Here is a 27,141-nt window from a genome sequence, read left to right as displayed (position 1 = left end):
AATGACTGTTGGTTGCAAGTTTCATGAATGTCTTGAAAAGCAAAAAATACAAGTGAACTTTCAAGAAACCCTTAAAAGAAAATGAAGGTATAATACTACAAATTGTCCAATCCCCAAAGGAACCAATAAGTGACTTAATATGTTTGAGAAGGTGTTGCATAAGAGCCACTACCTGATTTTTATCCTTTTGCTTCTCAAGGTGAGGATTGACTTGTACCTTGCAGGCTCTCCAAGACATTATGTAAACTATGACAAGACTAATCTATATTAAGTAACCATGATTTTACAAAACTCAAAAGGATTGATGGCAATGTACACTCCAATCCTGGCCTGTTAATTCTCGATCCGTAAGTTGTGCTCCCCCCATCGACTCACTAGATGGGTCACACAAGCTACAAGGAATGGTTAGCACAGGACCAATCCCTACCCCAAACTAGGCGTCTAACGATTTATTTCCTTTAGGAAACTCCATAGTCATCACGAAATTGTGCACATTCTAATATGGAATCCAAAAAAAATGTGTCACCGTATGCAAGGATGTGAATGTGGGGGGCATGTGCTTGGCCTTTTGTATCCCTCTTGCAATCCTTAGGTCAATATTGGCTCGTCGTTCATGTGTGTTATGGAAATCTCAAGAGACGAGCGAATGAGCAAAAGACCAAATGTACATATAAAAGTAGGGCTCACCCAAAATTCGTGTAAGAATCATTGGTCCAACAATCTAGAGAAAAGTTCTCTAGCCAAACTCTTCCCTTGCAAATCCCTGGCTTAATCGAAGTCATTAAGACAAGCAAGAAGGCATTGCTTTCCATATTTTAAAATTTATCCCTTACAAGTGGATACATCAAATTCATCGGGAACTCCAAATGAGGCAATAATTTTCCCTACTGATAATGAAAATTCCTGTTCACAATTTCATTGGACCTTGATTATGAAGGTCAAAATTTGGTTTTTGTAAATCCCAGTCAAAAGATTAAAGTTTTGCATAAATTTGGGTTATTTCACTAGTTTGCCTTGGACAATCAAAGCTGAAAAAATGGGTTTATTCCAGCAATGGATCAGAAGCCCGTCTCTCTACAATGCTCTGTCTTCCAAGTTTAGGGAGAGGCCAAAGTTGCCGTTACTCACGCTGGATTGCCAATGGACACTCAGTTCATGCATACAAGGGATGACCCTACTTCTTTGCAATGAGAATGGGGTGGTAAGATCTGTCATGTCCTTGGGTAGACATACATGAAAGGATAAAAAGGAAACACTTCAAATTCCCCTGGTTTTTAGGTCAAAATTTGAAGGTTTTTACACAAACATCTAAAATTGCACTGGTGTTCTTCAAGGAAAGCTTGGAATCTGACCGAGATTCCACATGTTTAGCCACTAAAGGCAGGTTCTTTGAGAACATTGGGGGCTTGCTTCGTACGGAATTCACTGTGGGGAAATTTATAGAGGCATGGGTACTCACATTCAATACCAATGGGAGGAAGTGGATCGAATTGTCATCCCCACTGGCTACGTACATGGTTCATTGGATAGGTTGCACAAGTTGGTAGCTAATGCAGCTTCCTTGCCTTACAATCAGCATACTTCCTTATTACCTCAACTAACCTCCCGGCAGAGTCATCAGGATGTTTTCCAGCTCGTTAGCTGACATTTATAGGGTGCTTGGAAGACCCCTTGCTAACATCTTTCGACTAAGAAACTGCCTTTACTTGGGCAATCACTCAAAGTGGCATACCTCGCAACACCTCGATCAAGTGGTTTATTGTATAATGTTCTTTCTAGGCACCTCAATGATCGGAATTCTGTGGCATCATGTAAATCTCCGCATTGTGATTCTACCGTAGTGCCATCCCAATAGAGTGGCCCTTCGGACAATCATGTAGTAAAAAGAGAACAGGGGTTTTGCCACTACCAGCTCAGCTGTCATGTAATGCCTTTCGGTTCTTGTAATGCCTTCAGGCTCTATGTAACTCTTCAAGCAATGCACAGGGTACAAGTCCCATTTGAGAGAGAGAGAGAGAGAGAGAGAGAGAGAGAGAGAGAGAGAGGCACACTTTCAATACATAACAACATAGAAATCACAGTACAACTATAACTTTCCGCAGGCATTCTCTTGATTATTACAAGTAGCCTGCTGGATGCTTCACAATCACATACATGACTGACCTTGAGGAATAAGGATTGTCTCTCAGCGGGGTGAAAGCTCAATATCGTACTTTGATCCACGGAGGGTAATGGTAATTTTCTTGTTGTCTGCAAGCTGATCACTGTCTAGAGAGAGATTGGTATCTGTGCTTTTCTTCTTGTTTCTGTTGTTGTCATTAGAACTGACATTTGAGCTGCTATGATGAGAATTCGGACTCAGCTGAGTATCCATCTCCTCAACATCTCGTTCAACCGCATAGGCAATCATTGTGAAGAAAGTATGCTGCAATGGGAACACCTCTATACAGCTTTTCCCAGGGATCTTGTACCGTGTACCACCATATGCTGCTCCCACCTTATCTCTCAAGTAGAGAGTGTTGCTTGTGTCATTAACCAATAATGTTCCCTTTGACACAAGGCCGCCCGTCTTGGCCCTCTGAAATTTCGTTGGCCCATTTGTCGAATTATAATTGCTGCTCTTGCTCCCTGGCATCATACAGGTGGCCTCATCAAATTATCAAAACAAGCACTCCACCAAGTAGTGCATTCTAGAGAAAAAACAGCACGCCTTCCAGCAGAGTAAGGGATTGTGTTTGGCAGTAGCGAAAGATGTGAAACTCTAGTAGCCTATCCAAAGAGTTCTCTAAGAATTAGCAAATGCAGCCGATTTTAGTAGTATATCAGAAGATTAAGTGTTAACGAATTTGACAGCTATGCATTTCAGAATCATCAATTAGAGACATTTTTTTGTGCGTCTGTCATAAGTTACTAGAACCAAAATAATCAGCATCACCACACACAAATCAACGGTTCACACCTGAAAAATGCTACAAAAACGATAACCAAGCTGCAAATTTCTAGCAACAGCATAGCTTAATGCACAACAAGAAACTTTCCAAGAACAAAACTTCAGGAAACAAGCCATTCTTTGAAGTCTTCCTCATTCGTGACGTGCATTGCTACTCCTCCATCATGCCCAAACACGAGTTGAACTGTCCAAACCTCTAATCATTTGATAGCTTTTCTCAGCAATGCAAAGGCAGCAGGCTTGATGCCTTGCAGAGACAAAATGGCTTCAAAAGCCTTCCACCCTCTAATCAGTTGCTAGCTTTTCTGAGGGATGTTACGGATTGATCCCTTGCAGATACACAATGGCTTCAAAATCCTACATCGTCTAGAATATTGTCCTGTCAGCCATGGTCTGATGTCATGTACTTTCTAAAGATATACACCTCTACATTTCACCTGATCATAGCCCATCTGGAAACACTGCCAAGCTAGCAGAAGGAGACCTCTGACAAACCATATACAACCAACCACATGGGCAAACTGGACAAACTGAAAAGGCCAGGGAAAAAAACCTCCCCCAAAGATAGTGACAAGTACCCTGCTGAAAGATAGGACTTTGCACCAAAATTTCTCTCTAAGATAGTACTTCAAAACCCCATGATAACCAGAAAACCACCAGTAGTATCAGCGAGAAAGGAACTTGCTGCCAATGGTAGGTGCTCAATGTCGGGCGAAAGCCCACCAACTAGTACCACCTGCAAGCATGAGCTGAGGAGACACAGAAGAGGGGTAACAATCGATGATGAAGAATAATAGATAAGTACCTGGCATCACCAAGAATTCTACCGAGGGAAATCAAGAGGAAGAATTTAGAACCATCAAAAGCACTAAACTAGAGCAACCAAAGAGGTCTCAACCACTATATAAGACACTCTTGTCACGTGACACATCCCAACCCTATGTGTCCGTGGACAAGCTACACCATAACAGGGTTTCCGACGCTCCAGTCAAGTTAGATTAGGAGTGATCTGGTACTTTTGTGAGTCTATTCGTAGACCGTGCATGCCAGTGTAGGTGCATATCCTCTGGTTGCATAAGCACAAGCATAAGCATTTCCATCAGATTCCATCAGAGTCAGTTTGGGGATTTTTCAGATGACTTTATCCCATTTTTCCCTATTTTTGACATTTTTCACTTACTTATTAAGTGACTTTTGTTGGGTACTCAGTAGGGCAAATTGGGTAAGTTAATTTATAAGCAAACCCAAGTTAGCACAAATTGGCAGATGAGCAGAGAGCACAACAGGCTTCCCCAAGCAGCAGGTGTTCCCTCCCTCTCAGCAAGAACCTCCCCATCTCCTTGGCGAGGACAAACCATCAAGCCTAGCGCTTTCATCACAGAGCATCTCTCCCTCGCCGGCATTACCAGATCTGCCATCACCAACACTTGGACTGCCCTAGCCTTTTCCTCCATGCTAGAGATCGCCAGCAAGTGACCCAGACCAGCGTTTTTCTACCTTGTCAGATCAGCGTTTTCACCTTGTTCAGGCCAGCGTTTTTGCAAGACACTAACGCCAGCAACACCCAGATTTCTGCAGCGTTTTTGGGAGCAGCCTTGACAGAGATTTTCAGCCTATTACAACCTGCTGTGGCAGCGTTTTCAGCCAGCCTATCAACACCCAAAAACGCAGCCTAAGTGCAGAAAAAAAGCAGCGTTTGCCCTCAGCAATTCAGCCCTTGAACCGCAGCAGAATCCCAGATCCCTTCAGCGTTTTTCATCCAATACTCAGCCGACAAAAAACAGTCATTTTTCAGCCACAAAGAAGGTCACAAATTTCTGCCTAAAGTCGCCGTCGTCATCACCGCCGTCGTCATCGGCATAGTCCCATTGCATTAGCATTGTACGCATTTGTGCAATCAAGTAGACCACTCTCACCGACGAGAGTGGGGCATTCGGAGGAGGGTTTTACAACCTCTCGGGTGTCGTATCTCTTCTCTCTCCTTATCTCAGTCTCATTCACTTGCACGCACAATCCACTCACTTTGTTCGTGACCACAGCACTCTACAAGACGGAAAGCTCTCTCTTTCCCTAAAGAACTAAAAGGAACCTTGAGCAATAAAGATCACTAATCTTGAGAAAATACAACATTCATTCCGCTGCACCTTAAGCGACTTCTACAATCCAAAGCTAGGGAAGTTAACTCCAAGAATACAATAGAGGAAACTTCACGGCCCGCCAAAAGATGTCCATTAGCAAAAATCATGGTGCTCCAACCCAAGCATCCCCACACGCCGATGCATATCCTCTGGTTGCACATAGCATGACCATCAGATTACAGTCACAACCCATCACGAGCATTTTTACAATGCACAGACCTAATTTCCCTATTTTAGCCATTTTTCTCTTATTATTATTAAGTGACTTTTGTTGGGAAACTCGGTAGGGCAATTCTGGCAAGATAATATATAAGAAACCTAGCGCTAGCACTTTCTGGCAGAAGAGGCAGCATAGGCCAAATGTCCAACAGAGCACCTTCTCAACAAGACTCCCCCGACAGCAAAATCCATAGCATTTTTGCAACAGACACCAAATCTGCCCTAGCGTTTTTGGATCAGTCTCAAGCTCTAGCGTTTTGCAGATTTCAGCCTTACGACATCGCGACATGATCCTTGCGGTAGCAGATCTTCACCACATCGGTTCCCCTGCGGCAGATCAGCCCTAGCGTTAGCAGAAACAATAGATCAGCCCTAGCGTTTTTGCAACAGCAAGTCAGCCTAGCATTTTTGCAGTTTCCGGCGACAGTTCGGTTTTCTGTATCAGCGTTTTCAATTTTCGGTATATAGACACCGTAGAACAAGTCCCGAACCTTGCAGATCTCACCTTCCCGCAGCAGATCCTCGCCGCACGGTTAGATCAGCCAAAGTTTGCAAATTCAGCCCGGAAAACGCAGATTTCAGCATCTGCGTTTTCAGCGCATTGCCGTCGCGTTGTCGGCATCGCTGTAGAATCAGAATTCAGCAGATACAAGATTTGCAGATTTCAGCCCATAGCGTTTTCAGATTTCAGCCCGTCTCGTCGTCGCCGACATCGTCGGCAAGTCCATAGCATTGTAGAGATTTGTGCAATCAATAGTAGACCACTCTCGCCATAGAGAGTGGGGCCTTCGGAGGAGGGTTTGACAACATTCAGGTGTCGTATTCTTCTCTCTCTATCTCTCAGTCTCAGCACCTTCATTCACAGTGTTTACCTGTGACGTGACACATCCAACCCTATGTGTCCATGGACAAGCTACAGCATGACCAGGGTTCAGTTCAGTCAAGTCAGTCTAGAATAGGAAGTGATCTGGCACTTTTGTGAGTCTGTTCGCAGACCGTGCATGTCCAGACACTTAGATTAGATGCATATCCTGTGGTTGCACATAGCATGATCATTAGATTTCCATCAGAACCCATCAGGAGCATTTTTACATTGCATAGACCTATTTTCCCTATTTTTGACATTTTTCACTTATTCTTTTTAAGTGACTTTTGTTGGGAACTAAGTAGGGCAATTTTGCTAAGTTTGTATATAGGAAAACTTAGCGCTAGCAATTTTTGGCAGAAGAGGCAGCAGGAGCATTGCTCAACAGGCACCTTCTCAAGCAAGACTATCCCAAGGACACTAGCGTTTTCAACATTGGAAGCCTGGCGTTTCTTCAGCACTTCAGCATTTTCCAAATCAGCAGAACTCCATCGCCATCGGCCACTCAATATCGCTTGCAGATTCAGCCGTACACTTGGCGTTTTTAGCAGCCTCAAGCCAGCATTTTTTTGCAACAGCCATAGATACCATTTGCAGCAGCATTTTCAGCCCCATCAGCCAGCGTTTTGCAGTAGGAATTCAGTGACAAAACGCATCAAGATCAGCGTTTTTCCTAAGCAATACAGTTAGCAAATCAGCGTTTTATGAACAGCAAACCAGCGTTTTGACATAGCGAGGGTTCAGGTGTTTCCGACCTTCAAGGCCACAGCAGCAGATAGAAGTCTTCGTCGTCACCATCGTCTTCGAAGCATTCAATCGCCCGCATTAGCATCACTTAGCTTCGCATCTACACTTGTACCAGATTGTGCAATCAATAGCATAGACCTCTCTGAAGCATTTAGTCGCCCGCATTAGCATCACTTAGCTTCGCATCTACACTTGTACCAGATTGTGCAATCAATAGCATAGACCTCTCTGGCCATCGAGAGAGGGGCCCTTGGAGGAGGGTTTTACAACATCCTTGGTGTCGTATTCTCTTCTCTCTCTATCTCTCAGTCTCAACACCTTCACGCACAGTGTCTATTCACTTAGTTTGTGAACACTTGCACTCTCTCATTAAAGCACGGAAGGCTCTCCCTTCCCAAAGAAAAAGGAACCTTGAGCACAGTTTGGAGCACTCATCTTGAGCAGTCCGTCACTTTGTTCATCGGCATTACATGCACAGTTTGTTCGAAGGAATAGTATTTTTCCAGTCACTTTACATGGAGTGGGTATGTTCATGGTTTTGAGTTGGAAGTGGTTTTAGGAATTTTCAGCCTCAGCGATTCTTGAAGAAGATAGACGGATGACTATCGACGAAGTGGAAGCATCGAAGGAGCTATAGACAACTGTCGCTTTCGGCGCGGCCCAAAGAAGCAAGCATTGCAGACCTTTATGAAGTTCAAGTATCGCACGACCCATACATCAGAGTGGGCCAACGAGAGTCCTTTCCAGGATTCCGTATGTTATTGGCGATCTCCCTCGACGCCATATAGTTCGGTACCAGTACCTCACTTTGAAAAGGAGGGGATGTCACGTGCCACATCCAACCCTATGCGTCCGTAGACAAGCTACAACATGACCAGGGTTCAGTTCAGTCAAGTCAGTGTAGAATAGGAAGAGATCTGGCACTTTTGTGAGTCTGTTCGCAGACCGTGCATGTCCATACACTTAGTTTAGATGCATATCCTTTGGTTGCACATAGCATGATCATCAGATTTCCATCAGAACCCATCAGGAGCATATTTACAATGCATAGACCTATTTTCCCTAATTTTGACATTTTTCACTTATTATTTTTAAGTGACTTTTGTTGGGAACTAGGTAGGGCAATTTTGCTAAGTTTGAATATAAGAAAACCTAGCGCTAGCACTTTCTGGCAGAAGATGCAGCAGGAGCATTGCTCAACAAGCACCTTCTCAAGCAAGACTATCCCAAGGACACTAGCGTTTTCAACATTGGAAGCCTAGCGTTTCTTCAGCACTTCAACGTTTTCCAAATCAGCAGAACTCCATCGCCATCAGCCACTCAGTATCGCTTGCAGATTCAGCCGTACACTTGGCGTTTTTAGCAGCCTCGGGCCAGCGTTTTTGGAGCAGCCATAGATACCATTTGCAACAGCGTTTTTAGCCCCATCAGGCCAGCGTTTTGCAGTAGGAATTCAACGGCAAAACAACATCAAGATCAACGTTTTTCCTAAGCAATACAATCAGAAAATCAGCGTTTTATGAACAACGAACCAACATTTTAACATAACAAGGGTTCAGGTGTTTCCGGCCTTCAAGGCCACAACAGCAGATAGAAGTCGTCGTCACCGTCGTCTTCGAAGCATTCAGTCGCCCGCATTAGCATCACTTAGCTTCGCATCTACACTTGTACCAGGTTGTGCAATCAATAGCATAGACCTCTCTCGCCATCGAGAGAGGGGCCCTTGGAGGAGGGTTTTACAACATCCTTGGTGTCGTATTCTCTTCTCTCTCTATCTCTCAGTCTCAGCACCTTCACGCACAGTGTCTATTCACTTTGTTCGTGAACACTTGCACTCTCATTAAAGCACGAAAGGCTCTCCCTTCCCTAAGAAAAAGGAACCTTGAGCACAATTCGGAGCACAATTCGGAGCACTCATCTTGAGCAAAGTTCAACATTCATTCACTGCACCTTACACTGCCACTTTGTTTGTGATCATTTGCACTCTCTCACTAAAGGAACGGAAGACTCTCCCTTCCGTAAGTAAAAGGAACCCTTGAGCACAGTTCGGAGCACTCATCTTGAGCAAAGTTCAACATTCACATCCGTTGCACCTTACAGGTATTTCTTTATCATTAATCATTGCAAAGTACAACTCTGGACGGACCTCTGCTCTCATACTTTGCGTCCAGATGCTCTGCAGAGTGAGGCCCCAAGGGCTCTCATAAATTTACAAGGGATGCCAAAAGTAGAACCGCAAAAGCAATTCAACTCAAAAGCAACTTGTTTAAAAAGCATCTGGTCCCAAAAATTGCCAAAAAGCAGCCAGCGCAAATAACGGAATTCTGTACAGCCTGCCACGTAGCATGTCAGCGCAAAACGTGGAGGTCCGTATGTAACAAACTGCTGACGTGTCGACCTACTAAAGAACGGAGCAACCGGCCGAGGGCCTAAACCCTAAGAAGAACAAGTAACAGAAGAAGTGTCACAAAGTGTTGACATGGTTGCCCGAGAGCAAAAACCCTAACCCTAATTTTTGCGTGAAACCCTAATTCTAGAAAGCCTAACCCTAAAACCTGCAAACCCTAATTCTGCTGCCAGAAACCCTAAAACTGCAAAAACCCTAACTGCTGAAACCCTAACCCTAAAACCTGCAAACCCTAATTCTACTGCCAAAAACCCTAAAACTGCAAAAACCCTAACCCTAACCCGTAGGGCAGATTTCCGTGTTTTGCATGGCTGATGACGTGGCAGGCTGTACGGATTTCCGTGATTTACGCTGGCAGCTTTTGGCTTTGCTTTTGGACCAGAAGCTTTTGAGTTTTCAAGGCTTTTTACTGTAATTGCTTTTTAGGCCAAGGGCCTTTAAATATGAGGCTAGACCTCATTCTCTGGCATGCTTCTTAGAGAAGGTGCAGAGTTTGGAGTACCGGCTTGTACTATGTTGATGCAATATAAAGAAATACCGAAAGGGGCGCCAAGGTTTGGGGCCAATACTCTCTGGGCTGGAATTCTGCCACTCCGTGTCGCGTGTCGTCTCTCTTTTCGTTCAGTTGTTATTGAAGTGCTAAAAGTTGGTTCAGTCTGTTCGTTTCTATTGGCATGTGGTACTCGCCTTGTGACAGTGGCATCAGAGCATCAGGCGTGTGCTTTTCTGAAAGCATACCGGTTCTACAAAAGAGCAGACAGACTTTGGAATTTATTCGAGGTATCTTCGCTCTCCAATCCGGACCTATTAGCCACTCCCAACCTTACTTCATCGCGCATCGGGCGCGCTGCCGTCTTCACCGCTCATGTCTTACAGGGCATAAGCCAATTAAGATCACTTGCAAGAGAAGGATCCAAGATTTGTTTCAAGTCACTGTTTTTTTCTCAGAAGCAGTGCCATGCAGATGTTGATGTCTACAGCTACCAAGCAGCATACTCCAAGTACTTGGCAAGCTTTCAAGGGCAAGCTTTCAAGAAAAATTTTGCCCGAAGTTATATGGTTTGTGACATCTTCCTTCGGAGTGCAACTTCTGGCAGAGTGGGGTATCCTGGAATGCTTGCCATGGAAACCCTAGCAGATTATATCTTGAAATTTCTCGACATCTCTCAGTAGATGTCTCTTCTCGAGTTGATAACCTTGGAGGTTCGGTGTGATTGCTATCTCTTGGAAGTTGGGACTACCATCGCCGCCTAAGAAACATTGTCTGTCCAAGAGCTGATGGACCATGCTGTGCTCGGCTACGACCTCATGGAAGAAACCTAACCCTAATTTTTGGTGCAGGTTTCAAGATGGAAAGTCAGTCGACTTTTCGAGCTCGACTGATGTCGAGATTGCTTTTTAAGTTTGAGTTCTGTTTGATCTTGTTTGATGATCCTATTTGGAATTTGTTTGAAATGGATGATATCTGTTTTGAACCTGTTTTGGTGCCGATTTGAATTGTTTGACTCTGGTTTGATACAGGTTTCAATGATTGGTGATTTTACTCCCAGGTGGAGAAGTGAGAAATACTGTTTTGGTATTGTTTGAACCTCGGAACGACGCAAGCCGATGCCTGGGAAGCGTTTCGTTGTATGTCTGAAAACCTCGGAACGATGCAGGCCGATGCCTGGGGAGCGTTCCGTTGTATGCTAGAAAACCTCCGAACGACGCAGGGCGATGCTTGGGGAGAGTTTGGTTGTATGCTTAAACCTCCAAGCGACGTAGACTACGGTCTAGGGAGCATTTGGTTGTACAGTCCTCTGAGCTCATGGCCCGGACCTTTTTAGGTTATTTGCGGGGGGAGCGACAAGGTAGTCGTTGAGTAGCTTCATACCGCAGGCCGTTTGTCTTGGGGGGGTGCTCAGCGGCGCTGTTTGTTGTGTCTTGTAACATGCATATGTAAGCATTTGTGTTACATTGTGATGTGCCAATTATTGAATATTCCTCATTGGATGAGATTGCCTGTGTATGTAATTTTAGTGCATCAAGACACCCGTGGAAAATCAGTACGGTCTGGGTGTGATGGCTAATTTTACTATGCCGGAATATCAAGAGTTCCGATCTAGACGAAAGGAGAAGCTAACTCCTTTATCAAAAGAGCAGAAAGGAGAAGCTAACTCCTTGATCAAAACAGCCGAAAGGAGAAGCTAACTCCTTGATCAAAAGAGCAGAAAGGAGAAGCTAACTCCTTGATCAAAACAGCCGAAAGGAGAAGCTAACTCCTTGATCAAAAGAGCGGAAAAGAGAAGCTAACTCCTTAATAAAAAGAGCAAACTGATTGTCCCTCGGAATGTCCCTCGGAAATTTTTGAGCTAACTTGAGTTGTTTTGCAGATATGCTTTAATCGAGGACGATTACTCTCTTTCAAGAAGGGGAGATGTAACAAACTGCTGACGTGTCGACCTACTGAAGAACGGAGCTACCGGCCGAGGGGCCTAAACCCTAAGAAGAACAAGTACCAGAAGAAGTATCACAAAGTGATGACATGGTTGCCGGAGAGTAGAAACCCTAACCCTAATTTCTGCTAGAAACCCTAACTGTTGAAACCCTACATCTAAAAACCCTAACCCTAAGACCTGCAAACCCTAATTCTGTTGCCAAAAACCCTAAAATTGCAGAAACCCTAACTGCTAAAACCCTAATTTTGAAAACCCTAACCCTAAAACCTACAAACCCTAATTCTGCTGCCAAAAACCCTAAAACTACAAAATCCCTAACCCTCACCCTAAGGGCAGATTTCCATGTTTTGTGCTGGCTGATGACGTGGCAGGCTATACGGATTTCCGTGATTTACGCTGGCAGCTTTTGGCTTTGCTTTTGGACCAAAAGCTTTTGAGTTTTAAAGGCTTTTTACTGTAACTGCTTTTCAAGCCAAGGGCCTTTAAATATGAGGCTAGGGCTCATTCTCTGGCATGCTTCCTAGAGAAGGTGCAGAGTTTGGAGTACCGACTTGTACTGTGTTGATGCAATATAAAGAAATACTGAAAGGGGCACCAAGGTTTGGGGCCAATACTCTCTGGGGTGGAATTCCGCCACTCCGTGTTGCGTGTCGTCTCTCTTTCAGTTCAGTTGTTATTGAAGTGCTAAAAGTTGGTTCAGCCTGTTCTTTTCTATTGGCATGTGGTGCCCGTCTTTTGACACCGTACAACTTTCACGTCAACATGTCAACGCAATCTTAGAATTCCGTATTGATGTGCTGTCGGTACTGCCACGTCATCAGTTTGTGACAAGAAGGGGGGGGGGGGGGGGGGGGGAGCCTATGAGCAGTGCAGACGAGCCCCAGTGGGCAGCTTTTGTTAGGTGCACCGGAATGAATGTTTCGGCTTTGCTCAAGATGAGTGCTCCGAACTGTGCTCAAGGTTCCTTTTGTTCTTATGGAAGGTAGAGCCTTCCGTTCTTAATGAGAGAATGCTATGATCACAAACAAAGTGAATGGACACTGTGCGTGCAAGTGTATGAGACTGAGAGAGAGAGAGAGAGAGAGAGAGAGAGAGACACCAGAGACGTAAAACCCTCCTCCGAAGGCCCCAATCTCGTCGGCGAGAGTGGTCTACTTATGATTGCACAATCTGGTACAATGGTGATGCATGAGACTGATGCAAGTCTAGGCTATGTCGACGATGACGACAGTGATGACGAAATCGACCTAATGGCTGAAATCTGCAATCTTTCTACTGCTGTCCAAAAACGCTATGGGTTGAAATCTGTTTATCTTCTATCTGCTGAATTTTGACTCTATGTCGATGGCGACGATGCGACGACGACACGCTGAAAACGCAGATGCTGAAATCTGCGTTTTCCGGGCTGAAACTATAAACCTTGCGGAAACTGACCGTGCGGCGAGGAACTGCTGCGAGAAGGTGAGATCTGCGAGGTTCGGGACTTGATCTGCGGGTACTAACTGCTGAAAACTGAAAACGCTGATGTTCCTTGACTTTCCGTCGCGATGATCTGCAAAAACGCTGAGGTGGTGCTGCAAATCAAAAACGCTAGGGATTGAAATTGGTCTTTCTGTCGCCGTGGTTCTGCAAATGCAAAAACGCTAGGCTGATCTGCTGTGTAGCAATGGCGCCGGGGCTAATCTGCTGTGCACCAACACGCCAGGGCTGATCTGATCCCAAAACGCTAGCTTTAGGCTTCTGCTCCAAAAACGCTAGGTCTCCTAGGGGGTTCTGCTGAGAAGTTGCCTGTTGAGCGTGGAGCTCATGCTGCCTCTTTTGCCATTTTGTGCCCGCGTCGAAAGCGACACAAAGTCTTTTGTGGCTCCTTCGATGCTTCCACTTCGTCTAAAGTCATGCTTCTACCTTCTTCAAGAATCTCCATGGCTGAAAATTCTTGAAACCACTTCCAACACAAAAACATGAACATACCTATTCCATGTAAAGTGACTGGAAAAAATATCGTCTTCATAAAAGACTGTGCATGTAATGTAGATGAACAAATATACGGAGTGCCAAACCGTTCACCACACACACGCAAACAATGAGATCGAAGCATGTCTTTCTGATCTAAATCAATCAACTGTGGAAAATCACAACGGCCCAAAGAAGCAAGCATTGCAGACCTTTATGAAGTTCAAGTATCGCACGACCCACGCATCAGAGTGGGACGACGAAGAGTCCTTCCCAGGATTCCAGACCCTGTTGGCGATCTCCCCCGACGCCATACAGTTCGGTACTAGTACCTCACTTTAAAAAGGAGGGGATGTCAGGTGACATATCCAACCCTATGTGTCCATGGACAAGCTACAGCATGAACAAGGTTTAGTCAGTCTAGCTTAGGAAGTGTTCTGGCACTTTTGTGAGTCTGTTCACAGACCCTGCATACCCAGGCACTTAGAGTAGATGCATATCCTCTGGTTGCACATAGCATGATCATCAGCATTACCATCAGAATCCAACTGAATCCATCGGGAGCATTTTCCAGTGCAGTAAACCTATTTTCCTATTTTTGACATTTTTCACTTATTATTTTTAAGTGACTTTTGTTGGGAACTAAGTAAGGCAATTTGGGTAAGATAATATATAAGCAAACCTAGGCTAGCACTAATTGGCAGAAGAAACTAAGAGAGCACAAGGCAACCTTGCAACAGGCCCTCAAGGTGGATCCTCACAAGAACCCTAGCGTTTTCCTTCAAGCAAAAACACCAGCACCCATCAGCGTTATCAGTTTGCCTTGCGTTTTCATCAACGGTTTCAGCCAATAGCCTCATCGCCATAAACTCCAGCATCCTAGCATTTTCAGCATCAGCCTCATCGCCAGCACCCCAGCGTTTTCAGCATTCAACCATCATCGCCATAGGCTTCAGCATGCTAGTGTTTTTCAGCCTGCATTTTCATCCCTAAACCAGCGTTTTGGACAGCAGTTTTCAGCCTAAAACCAGCGTTTTGGAGGAGCCTAAAACCAGCAGTTTTGGAACAGCAAATTTCAGCCCAAAGTTACCCGGAACACGGAACGGGAACGGCGACGGGCCTCCCTGCGGAACGGGGGAACAGGAATGGGCCCGAAACGGGAACGGCGCGGAACGGGAGGCTAAAAAAACACCCAAATATTGTTTTTTTTAGCGTTATGTGTTTGAATACAAGTAGTACTAGAGTCCTTTGACTCTAATACCCACAAAAAACACAATTCGAAGACCATTCAACCTATTATGACTTGATTGGGATGTGCGGCGCCCAGAGTACATAACACATATACAACATTGAGCAAACACAATGCTCTCAAATAATTGCAAGAGTAGTAGTCAGAGATAACACTTTGGAATTAATTATGGCTCACAAGCCTCAAGGGCCGCCAAGGTGCTACAAAAAAAACAAAGGGGGACAAACCACTGACCACAATACCAAAAGACTGAAGGTGACAAATACCATAAAGATGCTAGTAGCTACAAATGGCAAAGAGGGCAAGGCTCAAGCAGCCATACAAAAAGGTAAGGATAATGGCAAAGACTCAAGACTCAAGAGCCACTAACCTGAGAGGCCTCCCAATCCGTAGTAGCCGGCTGTAAATCATGCACATCCTCCCATTCCTCATCATCGAGCTCTAGGTCCGGCTCGATCTTAGCCACGGATGAAGTACCTGGTGTTGGTGGATGTGCATCTCCACCTACCTGAGAAGCCTCTTGCTCCATCTCCCACTGTGTAAAAGGATCTGTCTGTTTGTCTGTACTCTTGCAAAGCATTTTCAAATTTGCGTTGACGAAGACAAGATCATTAGCCTTCTCCACTCCAAGCCGATTCCTCTTCTTGGAAGCAATGTGGCTAAAGGTACTCCACAATTGCTCCAAGCATGAGGTACTAACTGACTGGCTGAGAATACGGATCGCCAATCTCTAAAGCTTAGGGCCATCATAGCCATAGTCCTCCCACCATAGCATTGAACCTATCTTCCTGCGATCAATCTGAGCATCTGGACTGCCAAATGACCCCCGCATCTCTCTGTGCTGTCTCAACTGATCTCTGACAATGCATCGCCCATCTCTGTCTAGAACCATCCTGTTTAAGATCTTTGTAAATTGGTTCATGACTTCCCTATCTGTCTCTTGCCCTGCACCTTGGAACTCTGGATCCACCATGAACGCTGCCCCGTGTAAAGGAGAGGCATATGAATTCCACCTTGAGCTGCAAAGCGCATGGATCTCCTCATACCGCTCTGCGTTCGGCTCAAGCTGTGCAAGCTGCTCAATCATGTGGTCCATTGCCTCATAAATCTTGCCAATGCAAAGATCAATGCCATCCAGAACTCAAAGCAAATGAACCACCAGTTTTACCTGTGCGTCTAGACTCTTGAGCTCCTTCCAAAACTCAAGATCCTCTGCCTTATCCTTGCACAAAATCCCTGCAATTGTCTTTGCATAGGGGGAGGTGGTGAACTCATCACCGATGAAGACTTGTCGGACCGCATTTTGACATTCAGACAACCTGCGCACAAGAAGAAAGTTGAATGCGAAGCGAGTGTCTGAATACTTTAGAAGCACTTTCCCGCCCGACCTCTTGAGGTACTCACTCCGAACCAAGTTGTGATTGTTGATGAAAGTGACAATCTTCACTGCATCAGCAATGACTGGAGCGATCCAGTCTAGCTTGCCGATGTCTTTTAGAAGGTTGTTCAAGCAGTGTGCCATGCAAAAGCACACTCACATGCGGATAGTGGCCCTCTATAATAGCTGCTGCTGCCCTATTTGATGCCTCCCCATCTATGACAAAGGCCACCACGTGTTGCTCACCGATGGTTTCTATGGCCGCTGTCCACTCTGCAGAGAGGACATCAGCGGACTTGCCACTCTCGGTGGCATCATGAGAGTGCACAAAGTACATCTCTCCACTCGAGTATGCGACGAGACCATGGATAGATCTCTTCCTTGTATCGCTCCACCCGTCGGCAATGAGGGAAACGCCATGTTTTGCCCAAAGACGCTGAATATTGAGGATTGCTTGCTCCACGATAGCCTTCTCTCGATCGAGCAAAGCCTCTGAAGATGGCAGCACATAGCCAGTGCCATACTCTCCTATCCGTTGCACCATGACTTTCCAATACTCCGACCTATTTCGATCAAACATAGAAGAGGTTAGTATCAAAAAGGTGGAACCGACGAAACGGAAGAAATGAGAGACAAGATTGATAAATCATAAAACGATGAACATACCTCGCCGCGACAAATGGGATATGGTCGTGATAGAAGAATCGAGCCACAGCCGCATCCACCTCTTCCTTCTTCTTTGGGTCCCAAGAGGTGGCAAGGGTCCTTTGGCGACGTTTTGGACCTTGTGAAGATGAACAAACACCTACACCGAGTAGAGAGGAAGAAGGGAAAATGAGGGTCTTTGGATCAATACCTTTGCGTGTGGGCTTGGCTTTGTGCTTGAATTGCCGATCCTTTTCCTCGAGCTCCTTCCTCTTCTCGATGGTTACGTTGGTGCAAAATCTCACATCATGTCCCGGCACTCCAAGAAAGTGTGCCCTCACTTTGTCATGCCCCCCTTTCCGCGTGTAAGAGCATAGCTTGCATGCCCATGCACGAGAACCTCCCGCCGCCGACAAGGTGCCCTCCGAGGTCACTTCATCCCACCACAACCATTCCTTCGCCTTTTGAGTGTTGCCCGCATGAACGGAGGGGGTTGTACGAGAAGAAAAGGTCATGGAATCTAGATGATGGAAATTGGAATGAGACTCGAGAGAGCTTGAGGCTTAAAGCCTTGAGACTCGAGAGCAAGAGAGAGCTTGAAAGTTGAGAGCCTTTGTGACAAAAATACGGAAGCGTAAACTGACGTTTAATTGCACTTCAAATACTCAAGAGAATTAGAGGGAGAGAGAAAACTTGACACTTCATTGGGGACCAGAAGATGGGCTGGTCCCCCCCCATAAAGAGAATATCTTTATTACTAAGGGAGAATCTTTACAAGCACAGGAACGGAGCATACGCCCGTCCTCTATTCTTTCTTCTGTTCTGTTCTGACTACTGACTGAGAAAGTGTTTCCACTTTCTTTCTGCTTATGGGATTTCCCCTCTTCTGCGAGACTGCTTGGAAGCTCTCGAACAGAGAGTCTATCTTCCAAAACAGCTCATCGGAAGCCCTCACAGAGGAGGGTCCATCTTCCGTTATGTGTTGCCTTCATGCTCATTCATTCATGCATCGAACACAAAAGAGAAACAAGCAAAATGCACACGCACATGCTTGCTGTAATTTTCTGCACATAACCTGAAATTCTTACCTGTGCACACCCCTACGCCGAAACAGAGGTCTTCTTCGCGATGGAATCACACCAAACTTGATGTAGGCTTAGGATAAGGAGAGAGAAGAGAATTTCTATGGTTGATCTGCTGAAAACAGCCCTAATCGAGGTGATTAGGGGCTGAAAATAGAGAATTACAGCAGCCGCACTCTGCTAAGAGAGCGTCTACGGCAGCTTCTCGCGATGAAACTTCACCAGAAGGTGTCTATGACTGTGAGATCCCTTGTTCTTGACAATGGGAGCACAAGGCTACCACATATGTCGCAAGGGGCTGCTCTCAAGCTTCAATAGAGGGCTCCACCGCGTAGAGCACGCTCACATTAGGGAGGGTAGGTGCACTGCCAGCCCTTGTGAAGGGGGCGCTGATGCTCTTAAATAGGCTCCATGCATGAAGAGGGGGCGCTAGGAGATAAGGGAGAGTGAGAGTGAAAGCTTGCATTGGTAAGTGTGTCACTTGGCACACTTACTATAAAAACTTAAAAACCATTCAACTTTTGACTTTAAAAACTTCTAGCTCATTAATAAAAAATGTGCAACTAACTAACAAATGCTACCAATGATTCTTTTATGAGAACACCAAAGGTCTGCCGGCGCAATGCCGCACTGGCACTGCACCGCCTTTACCTGTTCACACTTGTCCGACCGCCCGCCCGGGCACGGACCGTTAAATTTAATTTCACGAAACTTACTCTAAGGCTTTATTAGCTTTATTAGCCTTAGGGTCACTGTTCTAAGGACCCAATCTCATTCATGTGCTTGTACTGACGCGCGTATTTTTCTGAGCCTAAAATCTGAGGCTACTGCTTACCCCTTTCTGAAGACCCGATTTCCCAATCACTAGGGCTTCAGGGTAATTTCTGCTAAGGTCCCTCTGAGGTGTTGTGGCCCGCATTTAGGCTCACCTGAGGCCTTAGAACTGCTAGGTCTACTCTGGTGTGCACACAACTAATTAGATAATTCTTTTCTCGTAAATAAATTAATTATTTACAAAGCCTGACTTCGTTACATCCCTCTTGGTTCTAAACAGTTGACCTCAACTGTAGAGCATCAACATAACTGTGCAAGATGTCAGGGTAGTCCTTAAGATCGGACTCAGTCATCCACTTTGCATCTGAAGGAGTGTAATTCTTGAACTTGACTAAATACTTTCGATGTAGACTCCCCGACTTGAGTTGTCTCTCCGAGTAATGTATTATCTGTTCAGGTTGAAGGATTCCCTCAGTCTCTTCGACTTTTGGAGGATCTTCTTGTACGGGCGCCACTGGAGGAGGTCCAACATATGGTCGGAGGAGACTGACATGAAAAGCATTGTGGATGCGCCAGTTAGAAGGCAAATTCAATCTGAAAGTCACGTCATTGACTTTATCTGTAATTTTGAAAGGGCCGTAAAATCTATGGGAAAGTTTGACAACTTTCCCTTTGCCGACTTGCTTTTTCAATCTAGCTTTCTCAAACCGAAGCAGGACATATCGTCCTTTTTCAAGATTGAGATTCCTTCTGTGCTTGTCTGCTTTTCTCTTCTGTTGCTCTTGAGTACGAAGAATCGCTTGCTTTACTTGTTGATGGGCAATATCAATATTGCGCACAAATTCATCTGCGGCGAAGATGTTTTCTTTGGTCACCATAATAGGAAGTAAGAGTGGCTTCCCATAAAGAATTTCGAAAGGGGCTTTACGAGTTGAGGAATGTATGGTATTATTATACGCAAACTCAACTATTGGTAAGTACTGTTCCCATTCGGATTGTCGTTCCGAAACATAGCACTTGAGGAGATCTAAAACAGTGGCATTAGCGATTTCGCTTTGACCATCTGTTTGAGGATGATAAGCTGATGAAAAATCAAGCTTAGTTCCCAAGTTTTCGAACAATGCCTGCCAAAATAGACTAGTCATGCGGGGATCTCTGTCGCTCACAATAGTCTTTGGCAATCCATGGTGTTTAAAAATCTGAGCTAGAAATATTCTAGCCATGTGATCAGCTTTGATCGTCTTCTTTACTGGAAGAAAATGGGCTTGCTTACTGAATCTGTCTACTATAATCCAGATGGCATCATTTCCATTCTTGGATCTAGGAAGATCCGTAATAAAATCCACGGCAATACTTTCCCATGGCGTGTTAGGCACAGGGAGCGGCTGAAGCTTGCCATAAACTTTATGTCTGTCATATTTTACCTTTTGGCAGACTAAACACTCACGTACATGTTTTTCAATGTCCGCACGGAGTGTTGGCCAAAAGAAATACCTTTCGAGGGCACTAGTAGTGGAAACAATTCCCCGATGCCCAGCATAAGGAGAATTATGTGCTTCATCCATCACCTTCTGTCGTAAGGGCTGAGCTGTGCATATTGCTTGTTGACGATAGAGTGTATTATCCCTAATGGAATAAGGTGGCCTTGAGTGACCAGCTTGAAGATCTATCCAAATTGTGGCGAAGTCTGGATCTTGAGGATACATCTCGCTGAGAGATTCTAGTTCCTCATGGTAAATTGTTGTTAGTGCATTGATCTTTGGACGCCTGGAGAGAGCATCTGCAACTGCATTCTTTGTTCCAGAAGTGTGTAAAATCTGAAAATGAAACATTGAAAGAAAGTTGGCCCATCTCATCTGCTTTCTTGATAACTTTCTTTGTGTGAGGAAGTAGCGAAGACTTTGATGATCTGTCTTGATAATAAAATCAGCTCCTAATAGATAGTGTTTCCAAATGGAAAGAGCATGAATTACTGCCATTAGCTCTTTCTCGTATATGGAGACATGCAACTGAAGGAGTACGAGCGGAAGTGCGACGCGATAGAGAGTGTGAGAAGAAGAGCACGACGATATGGTGAACTCGCTCTACTGTAATGTGTAGAGCATAGTGAGTTCTTATTAGGTTTTTACAAAAGAATATGTGTACGTACCTGGCGGCCCGCCCACTTACTTGGGCGACCACATTGGGCTTTATATCCCAACAACCTCCCACTTAAAGTCCAATGTGGTACTTTAAGTGTGAGAGAAGCTACTATACAAGCTAATATACAAAGAGATGTAGAGAAGTGATGTACTACCCTACACCTAACTACTTGCGAAAATGCGCAAAGCTCTCTGAGGGAAGTCCTTTTGTAAGTAGATGTGAACTTTGACAAGTTGAAGTTGCTTATCCTCGAGCATTTCCCTGATGAAATGATACTTCACATCCACATGCTTTGTCTTTGAGTGATAAACTGGATTGCGAGCCAATTGTATAGCACTCTGACTATCACAATATAACACAGGCATCTCTTCTTTTATTCCCAAATCTGTTACTAGTCGATTAAGCCAAATTGATTCTTTGCATGCCTCTGATGCTGCAACATATTCAGCCTCTGTAGTAGACTGAGTAACACAATCTTGTAATCTAGAACGCCATGATACTGCTCCACCAGCCAATGTAAAGACATACCCTGACGTAGATCTTCGGTTGTCTAAGTCACCTGCATAATCTGAGTCTGTAAAACCCTTTACACTTACCTCCTGACTCCCATAGCATATACGCATACTCTTTGTAGCTTTCAGGTATCTCAATATTCCTTTCACTGCCTCCCAATGTTTCTTGCCTGGGTTTGACATGTATCGACTTACTACTCCCACTGCAAATGCAATGTCTCGGCAAGTAGCAATCATTGCATACATCAAACTAACCACTGCAGACGCATATGGAATCTTATCCATTTCAGCCTGTTCTTCCTCAGACACAGGACAATCTTGTTTGCTAAGTTTCACATATGGTGGCAATGGAACACTCAATGCCTTTCCCTTCTCCATATTGAAACGTTGCAAAACCTTGTCAATATACTCTGTTTGAGATAACCAAATCAACTTCTTTGATCTGTCTCTCTCAATGCGCATACCAAGTATATGACTTGCCTCACCCATGTTTTTCATGTCAAACGATTTTGCCATCTTTGACTTCAAAGCTGAAATTTCTTCCAAGTGCTTGCCAGCAATCAACATGTCATCCACATACAAAATAAGGATCAGCCAACTACCATCCTTAGCCTTCTTTGTATATAGACAGTGATCGAACTCACTACGTTTGTAGCCTTGAGAAAGCATAAACTTGTGGAATTTATGGTACCATGCCCTCGGTGATTGTTTTAAGCCATAAAGCCTCTTTAACAACTGGCATACCAAATCTTCCTTGCCTTTCTCAACAAACCCTTCTGGCTGCTGCATGTAAATTTCCACATCTAAATCACCATGCAAGAACGCTGTCTTGACATCCATTTGGTGCAACACCAAATCTAATATGGCAACCAATGCAAGAAAGCATCTCAATGTAGTCATCTTGACCACCGGAGAGAAGACTTCATCAAAGTCAATGCCTTGTTCTTGCTTAAAGCCCTTGGCAACAAGCCTTGCTTTGTACTTTGGCTGACTATCATGAGCGGTGATCTTATACATGTAAACCCATTTACAAGGTAGAGCCTTTTTGCCCTGTGGTAATTTAACTAGCTTCCATGTCTGGTTTTTATGCAGAGCTGTCATCTCTGACTGCATGGCCAATTTCCAATTCCCGGAGTCCTTCATTTGCACTGCTTCCTTGTAACATGAAGGCTCATTGCAATCAGTCAACATGACATAGTTCATAGATGGAACAAACCTATCAGGAGGTCGCGTGACACGTCCAGATCTACGCACAATAGGTGGCTCAGGCTCAGCCACAACCTGTGGTTCCACTCTATCCTGTCCTTGCTCCTCTTGAGCCCTGACATTTTGTCTTGCACGTGCAGGTCCATCTTCTTGGAAGACAACTCTTCTAATCTCCTCAACCCTCTCTGGCTTAGAATGGTATTTGGCTTCATTAAAGTGAACATCATTGCTGCGGATAACCTTTCTGGATTCGGGATCCCAAAGTCAATACCCCATCTCACCAGAATTACCATAGCCTAGAAAGATGCACTTTCTACTCTTTGGCTCAAGTTTGTTCCTAAATTCTTTTGGAACATGAGTATATGCCTCACAGCCAAAGACTCTGAGATGCTTGTATGAGGGCATTTTGCCTGACCATACCATCTCTGCCACTGAATCCTTCTGCAAAACCTTGCTAGGAGATCTATTTATAAGATGAACAGTTGTTGATACAGCTTCAGCCCAAAACCCATTTGGCAGTTGTGCATTAGACAACATACTTCTGACCTTCTCTTGTATGGTCCTATTCATCCTCTCAGCAACACCATTTTGAGGAGGATTGTAAGGAGCAGTAAGTTCACGTTTTATACCTTTTGACTGACAAAAGTAATGAAAGGCCTTTGTAACATACTCTCCACCATTGTCAGTGTGTAAGCATTTAAGCTTCTTGCCACTATGATTCTCCACAAGTGTCACAAACGTTTTGAAAACACTGAACGCTTCATCCTTGTGCTTGAGAAAGTAAACCCATACTTTCCTTGAGTAATCATCTATAAATGTCATAAAGTAAGAAGCTCCCCCTAGAGATAGGTTAGGCATAGGTCCACACAAATCACTATGAACAAGTGCCAACTGTGTATCTCTTCTACTGCTTCTATGCTTATGTGGCTGCTGTGTTTGCTTACCATACAGACAATGTTCACAGAATTCAAAATCATTAAATGAAAAGCCAGGCAAATAACCAGAACGAGACAAGATTTCCATTCCCTTCTTGGACATATGTCCTAACCGGCTATGCCACAAAGAAACGTTTGGCTGCTCGGTTACATTGATTACATTTTTAGAGACATTTGATACATAAATCATGTAAAGTCCTCCAGACTTTACTCCATGTGCTACTGTCATCGAACCCTTGGATATCTTCCACATGTTTTGTCCAAAAGTGGTGACGTAGCCAGCATCATCAAGTAAACCTGTGTTGATCAAGCTCTTTGTAATTGCAGTTTCTCGCGATGAAACTTCACCAGAAGATGTCTATGACTGTGAGATCCCTTGTTCTTGACAATGGGAGCACAAGGCTACCACATATGTCGCAAGGGGCTGCTCTCAAGCTTCAATGGAGGGCTCCACCGCGTAGAGCACGCTCACATTAGGGGGGGTAGGTGCACTGGCAACCCTTGTGAAGGGGGCGCTGATGCTCTTAAATAGGCTCCATGCATGAAGAGGGGGCGCTAGGAGATAAGGGAGAGTGAGAGTGAAAGCTTGCATTGGTAAGTGTGCCACTTGGCACACTTACTTTAAAAACTTAAAAACCATTCAACTTTTGACTTTAAAAACTTCTAGCTCATTAATAAAAAATGTGCAACTAACTAACAAATGCTACCAATGATTCTTTTATGAGAACACCAAAGGTCTGCCGGTGCAATGCCGCACTGGCACTGCACCGCCTTTACCTGTTCACACTTGTCCGACCGCCCGCCCGGGCACGGACCGTTAAATTTAATTTCACGAAACTTACTCTAAGGCTTTATTAGCTTTATTAGCCTTAGGGTCACTATTCTAAGGACCCCATCTCATTCATGTGCTTGTACTGACGCGCGTATTTTTCTGAGCCTAAAATCTGAGGCTACTGCTTACCCCTTTCTGAAGACCCAATTTCCCAATCAGTAGGGCTTCAGGGTAATTTCTGCTAAGGTCCCTCTGAGGTGTTGTGGCCCGCATTTAGGCTCACCTGAGGCCTTAGAACTGCTAGGTCTATTCTGGTGTGCACACAACTAATTAGATAATTCTTTTCTCGTAAATAAATTAATTGTTTACAAAGTCTGACTTAGTTACAGCCTTGAACTTTGAAAGCTTGATGGTTGAGAGCTTGAGAGCAAGATAGAAGTTGAGAGCTTGAGAGCTTGGTAGCTTGAGAGCTTGGAAGTTGGTAGCTTGAGAGATTGAAGCTTGAGCCTTGAGAGCTTGAGACTCGAGAGCAATAGAGCTTGAGAGGCTAGAGCAAGAGAGCTTGAGAGCTTGTGAAGGAAAAGGGTGAGGGCTTGGCACATATATAGCTTTTGAGGGCTTACTGCCCGTTTTTTGACGTTTGAAAAAATCAAAATCTGCCCGTTTTTTAACGTTTGAAAAGTCTGCCGTTTTTTCCGTTCCGGCCGTTCCGCCCCCGTTCCAGTTTGAGTCCGCCTGTCGGAACGGACTGCCGTTCTAGGACGTTCCAAGCACTGTCGACCGGCCGGAACGCCGTTCCAGCGTTCCAGGCATGGTTTTACCCGTTCCCTGGTAACTCAGTTTCAGCCTTCTAGCGTTTTTGGACAGCAGAGCAAGCACATTAGTTTTCAGCCATCGAGTCGGTCTCGTCATCCACATCGTCAACGTCGACATAGCCCTAGACTTGCATCACTTCTCGTTCATCCACTTTTGTACCAGATTGTGCAATCAATAGTAGACCACTTTCGCCAACGAGAGTGGGGCCTTCGGGGGAGGGTTTACAAACGTCTCTGGTGTCGTATTCTCTTCTCTCTCTATCTCTCAGTCTCAACACCTTCACGCAAAGTGTCCATTCACTTTGTTTGAGTCCATTGCACTCTCTCACTAAAGGAACGGAAGGCTCTCCCTTCCGTAAGTAAAAGGAACCCCTGAGCACAGTTCAGAGCACTCATCTTGAGCAAAGTTCAACATTCATTCCGCTGCACCTTACAATTCCCCAGACCCAGAATAAGATTTTCGAAGTAGATCGGTATGATCTAGATCTGGATACTGCTTTTGCCAAGGTTCACGAGGCTCCTGAGAAATTGCAAGCACGGCATAAGAGGGCAACCAACAAGATTCGATGCGACTTGCAGCTGAAGGAAGAAGATTAGGTGCTCTTACAGTTTGAGTAGGCACGCCTAAGGAAACGAAAAGGAAAGGAGCGGGCTAAGAATGACTATGGCCCTTTCCAAATTCAAGAGAAGATAAATGATGTATCCTTCAGACTGAAGTTGCCAGAAACTTGAAAGATTCACAATGCTTTTCATGTGATTCTGTTGAAAAATTTCAAGGGTGAGGTGCCAATTGACAGGGAGCCTGAGGAGCAACCTAGAGTGGAAGAGAGCGAGGAGATACTCGTTCCGGAACAGATATTGGCCCACCAGGAAAGGAAAGAGAAAGGTAAAGTGAACGGCGCTTCTTAGTCAAGAACTATCCGGAATTGGATGCGAAGAGGATGGAGGAGGACCTAGCAGATACTCCTCAGATTTGGAACTTCACCTTGAGATTTTTGGTCTAGCTTCCACTATTCTGAGAGATCCCGTGGATCAACAGGGTTGAATCTAGTGCAGACGAGACTGCACAAGAGGGGAGTCACTCCGCTCCTTTGTCACAGGTTACCCATATGGAATATTCAATAAAGTCACTAATTTTCCTTTGGACTTCAAGGATACAAATGTGCTGACAGTATTCTGTTGGATGACTTTATAAAAGAAGTACTTCGACATGGGAATTCCCGGAAATGACTCTAATTTTTTAGCTCATTCATGTGATTGTGTTTGAGTGCAGGTTTGAGAGACGAAATGACTGCAACACTTCGTCTTGAGAGTCTATGGACATGATCGCAATAAGGATTAGTTAATCCGACATCAATGAGGTCCTATGTGGATCTAGATGCGATTGCTAAAATCATGGTCCTAGATCTCCATAAATTCTATGTGATTTGATTTGAATGTGACGTGAATGTTCAGTGACTGTCGTCTTTGTGCAAGTTCTAGATTGATCTCATCTAGTGTGTCGGTACTTAAGAGTCAGTGTCTATTGAACTAGTTTATGGCCTCTGTCTGTTTTGCATGCATAATCGAGGGCGATTACAATTCTTTCAAGAGAAGGGTATGTCACAAATTGATGACATGGCACTACTGACGTGGAAGTACCGACATCACAACAGTACGGATTTTCGAAGATTTCGCTAACATGATGACGTGGCAATTGTACGGACCTCTGCTTTTTGCACCGACATGCCACGTGGCAAGCTGTACGAAATTTCGTAATTTGCACTTGTTGCTTTTTTGCAGTTTTTGGGACCAGATGCCTTTTAAACAAGTTGCTTTTAAATTTAACTGCTTTTGGGGCTCTGCTTTTGGCATCCCTTGTAAATTTATAAGAGCCCTTGGGGCCTCACTCTGCACAACATCTGGACGCAAAGT

General features: G+C 44.7%; 1 protein-coding gene across 1 annotated transcript in view; it reads right to left on the bottom strand.

The window, feature by feature from the left end:
• Positions 1-2,040: 2,040 nt before the first annotated feature.
• The window catches only part of LOC147447167 (uncharacterized), a 31,874-nt gene continuing 6,773 nt past the window's right edge, over positions 2,041-27,141 (bottom strand). The window contains exon 2 of the mRNA XM_086523041.1: positions 2,041-2,628. Coding sequence (XP_086379167.1) covers positions 2,186-2,628 — 443 coding nt within the window. The 3' untranslated portion in view covers positions 2,041-2,185. The remainder of the gene's footprint in view (positions 2,629-27,141) is intronic.

Source organism: Adiantum capillus-veneris, chromosome 11 (genome assembly GCF_014529385.1).
Source record: "Adiantum capillus-veneris isolate H3 chromosome 11, ASM1452938v2, whole genome shotgun sequence".
Taxonomy (NCBI): Eukaryota; Viridiplantae; Streptophyta; class Polypodiopsida; order Polypodiales; family Pteridaceae; genus Adiantum; species Adiantum capillus-veneris.
This window is presented reverse-complemented; position numbering and strand designations above follow the sequence as displayed.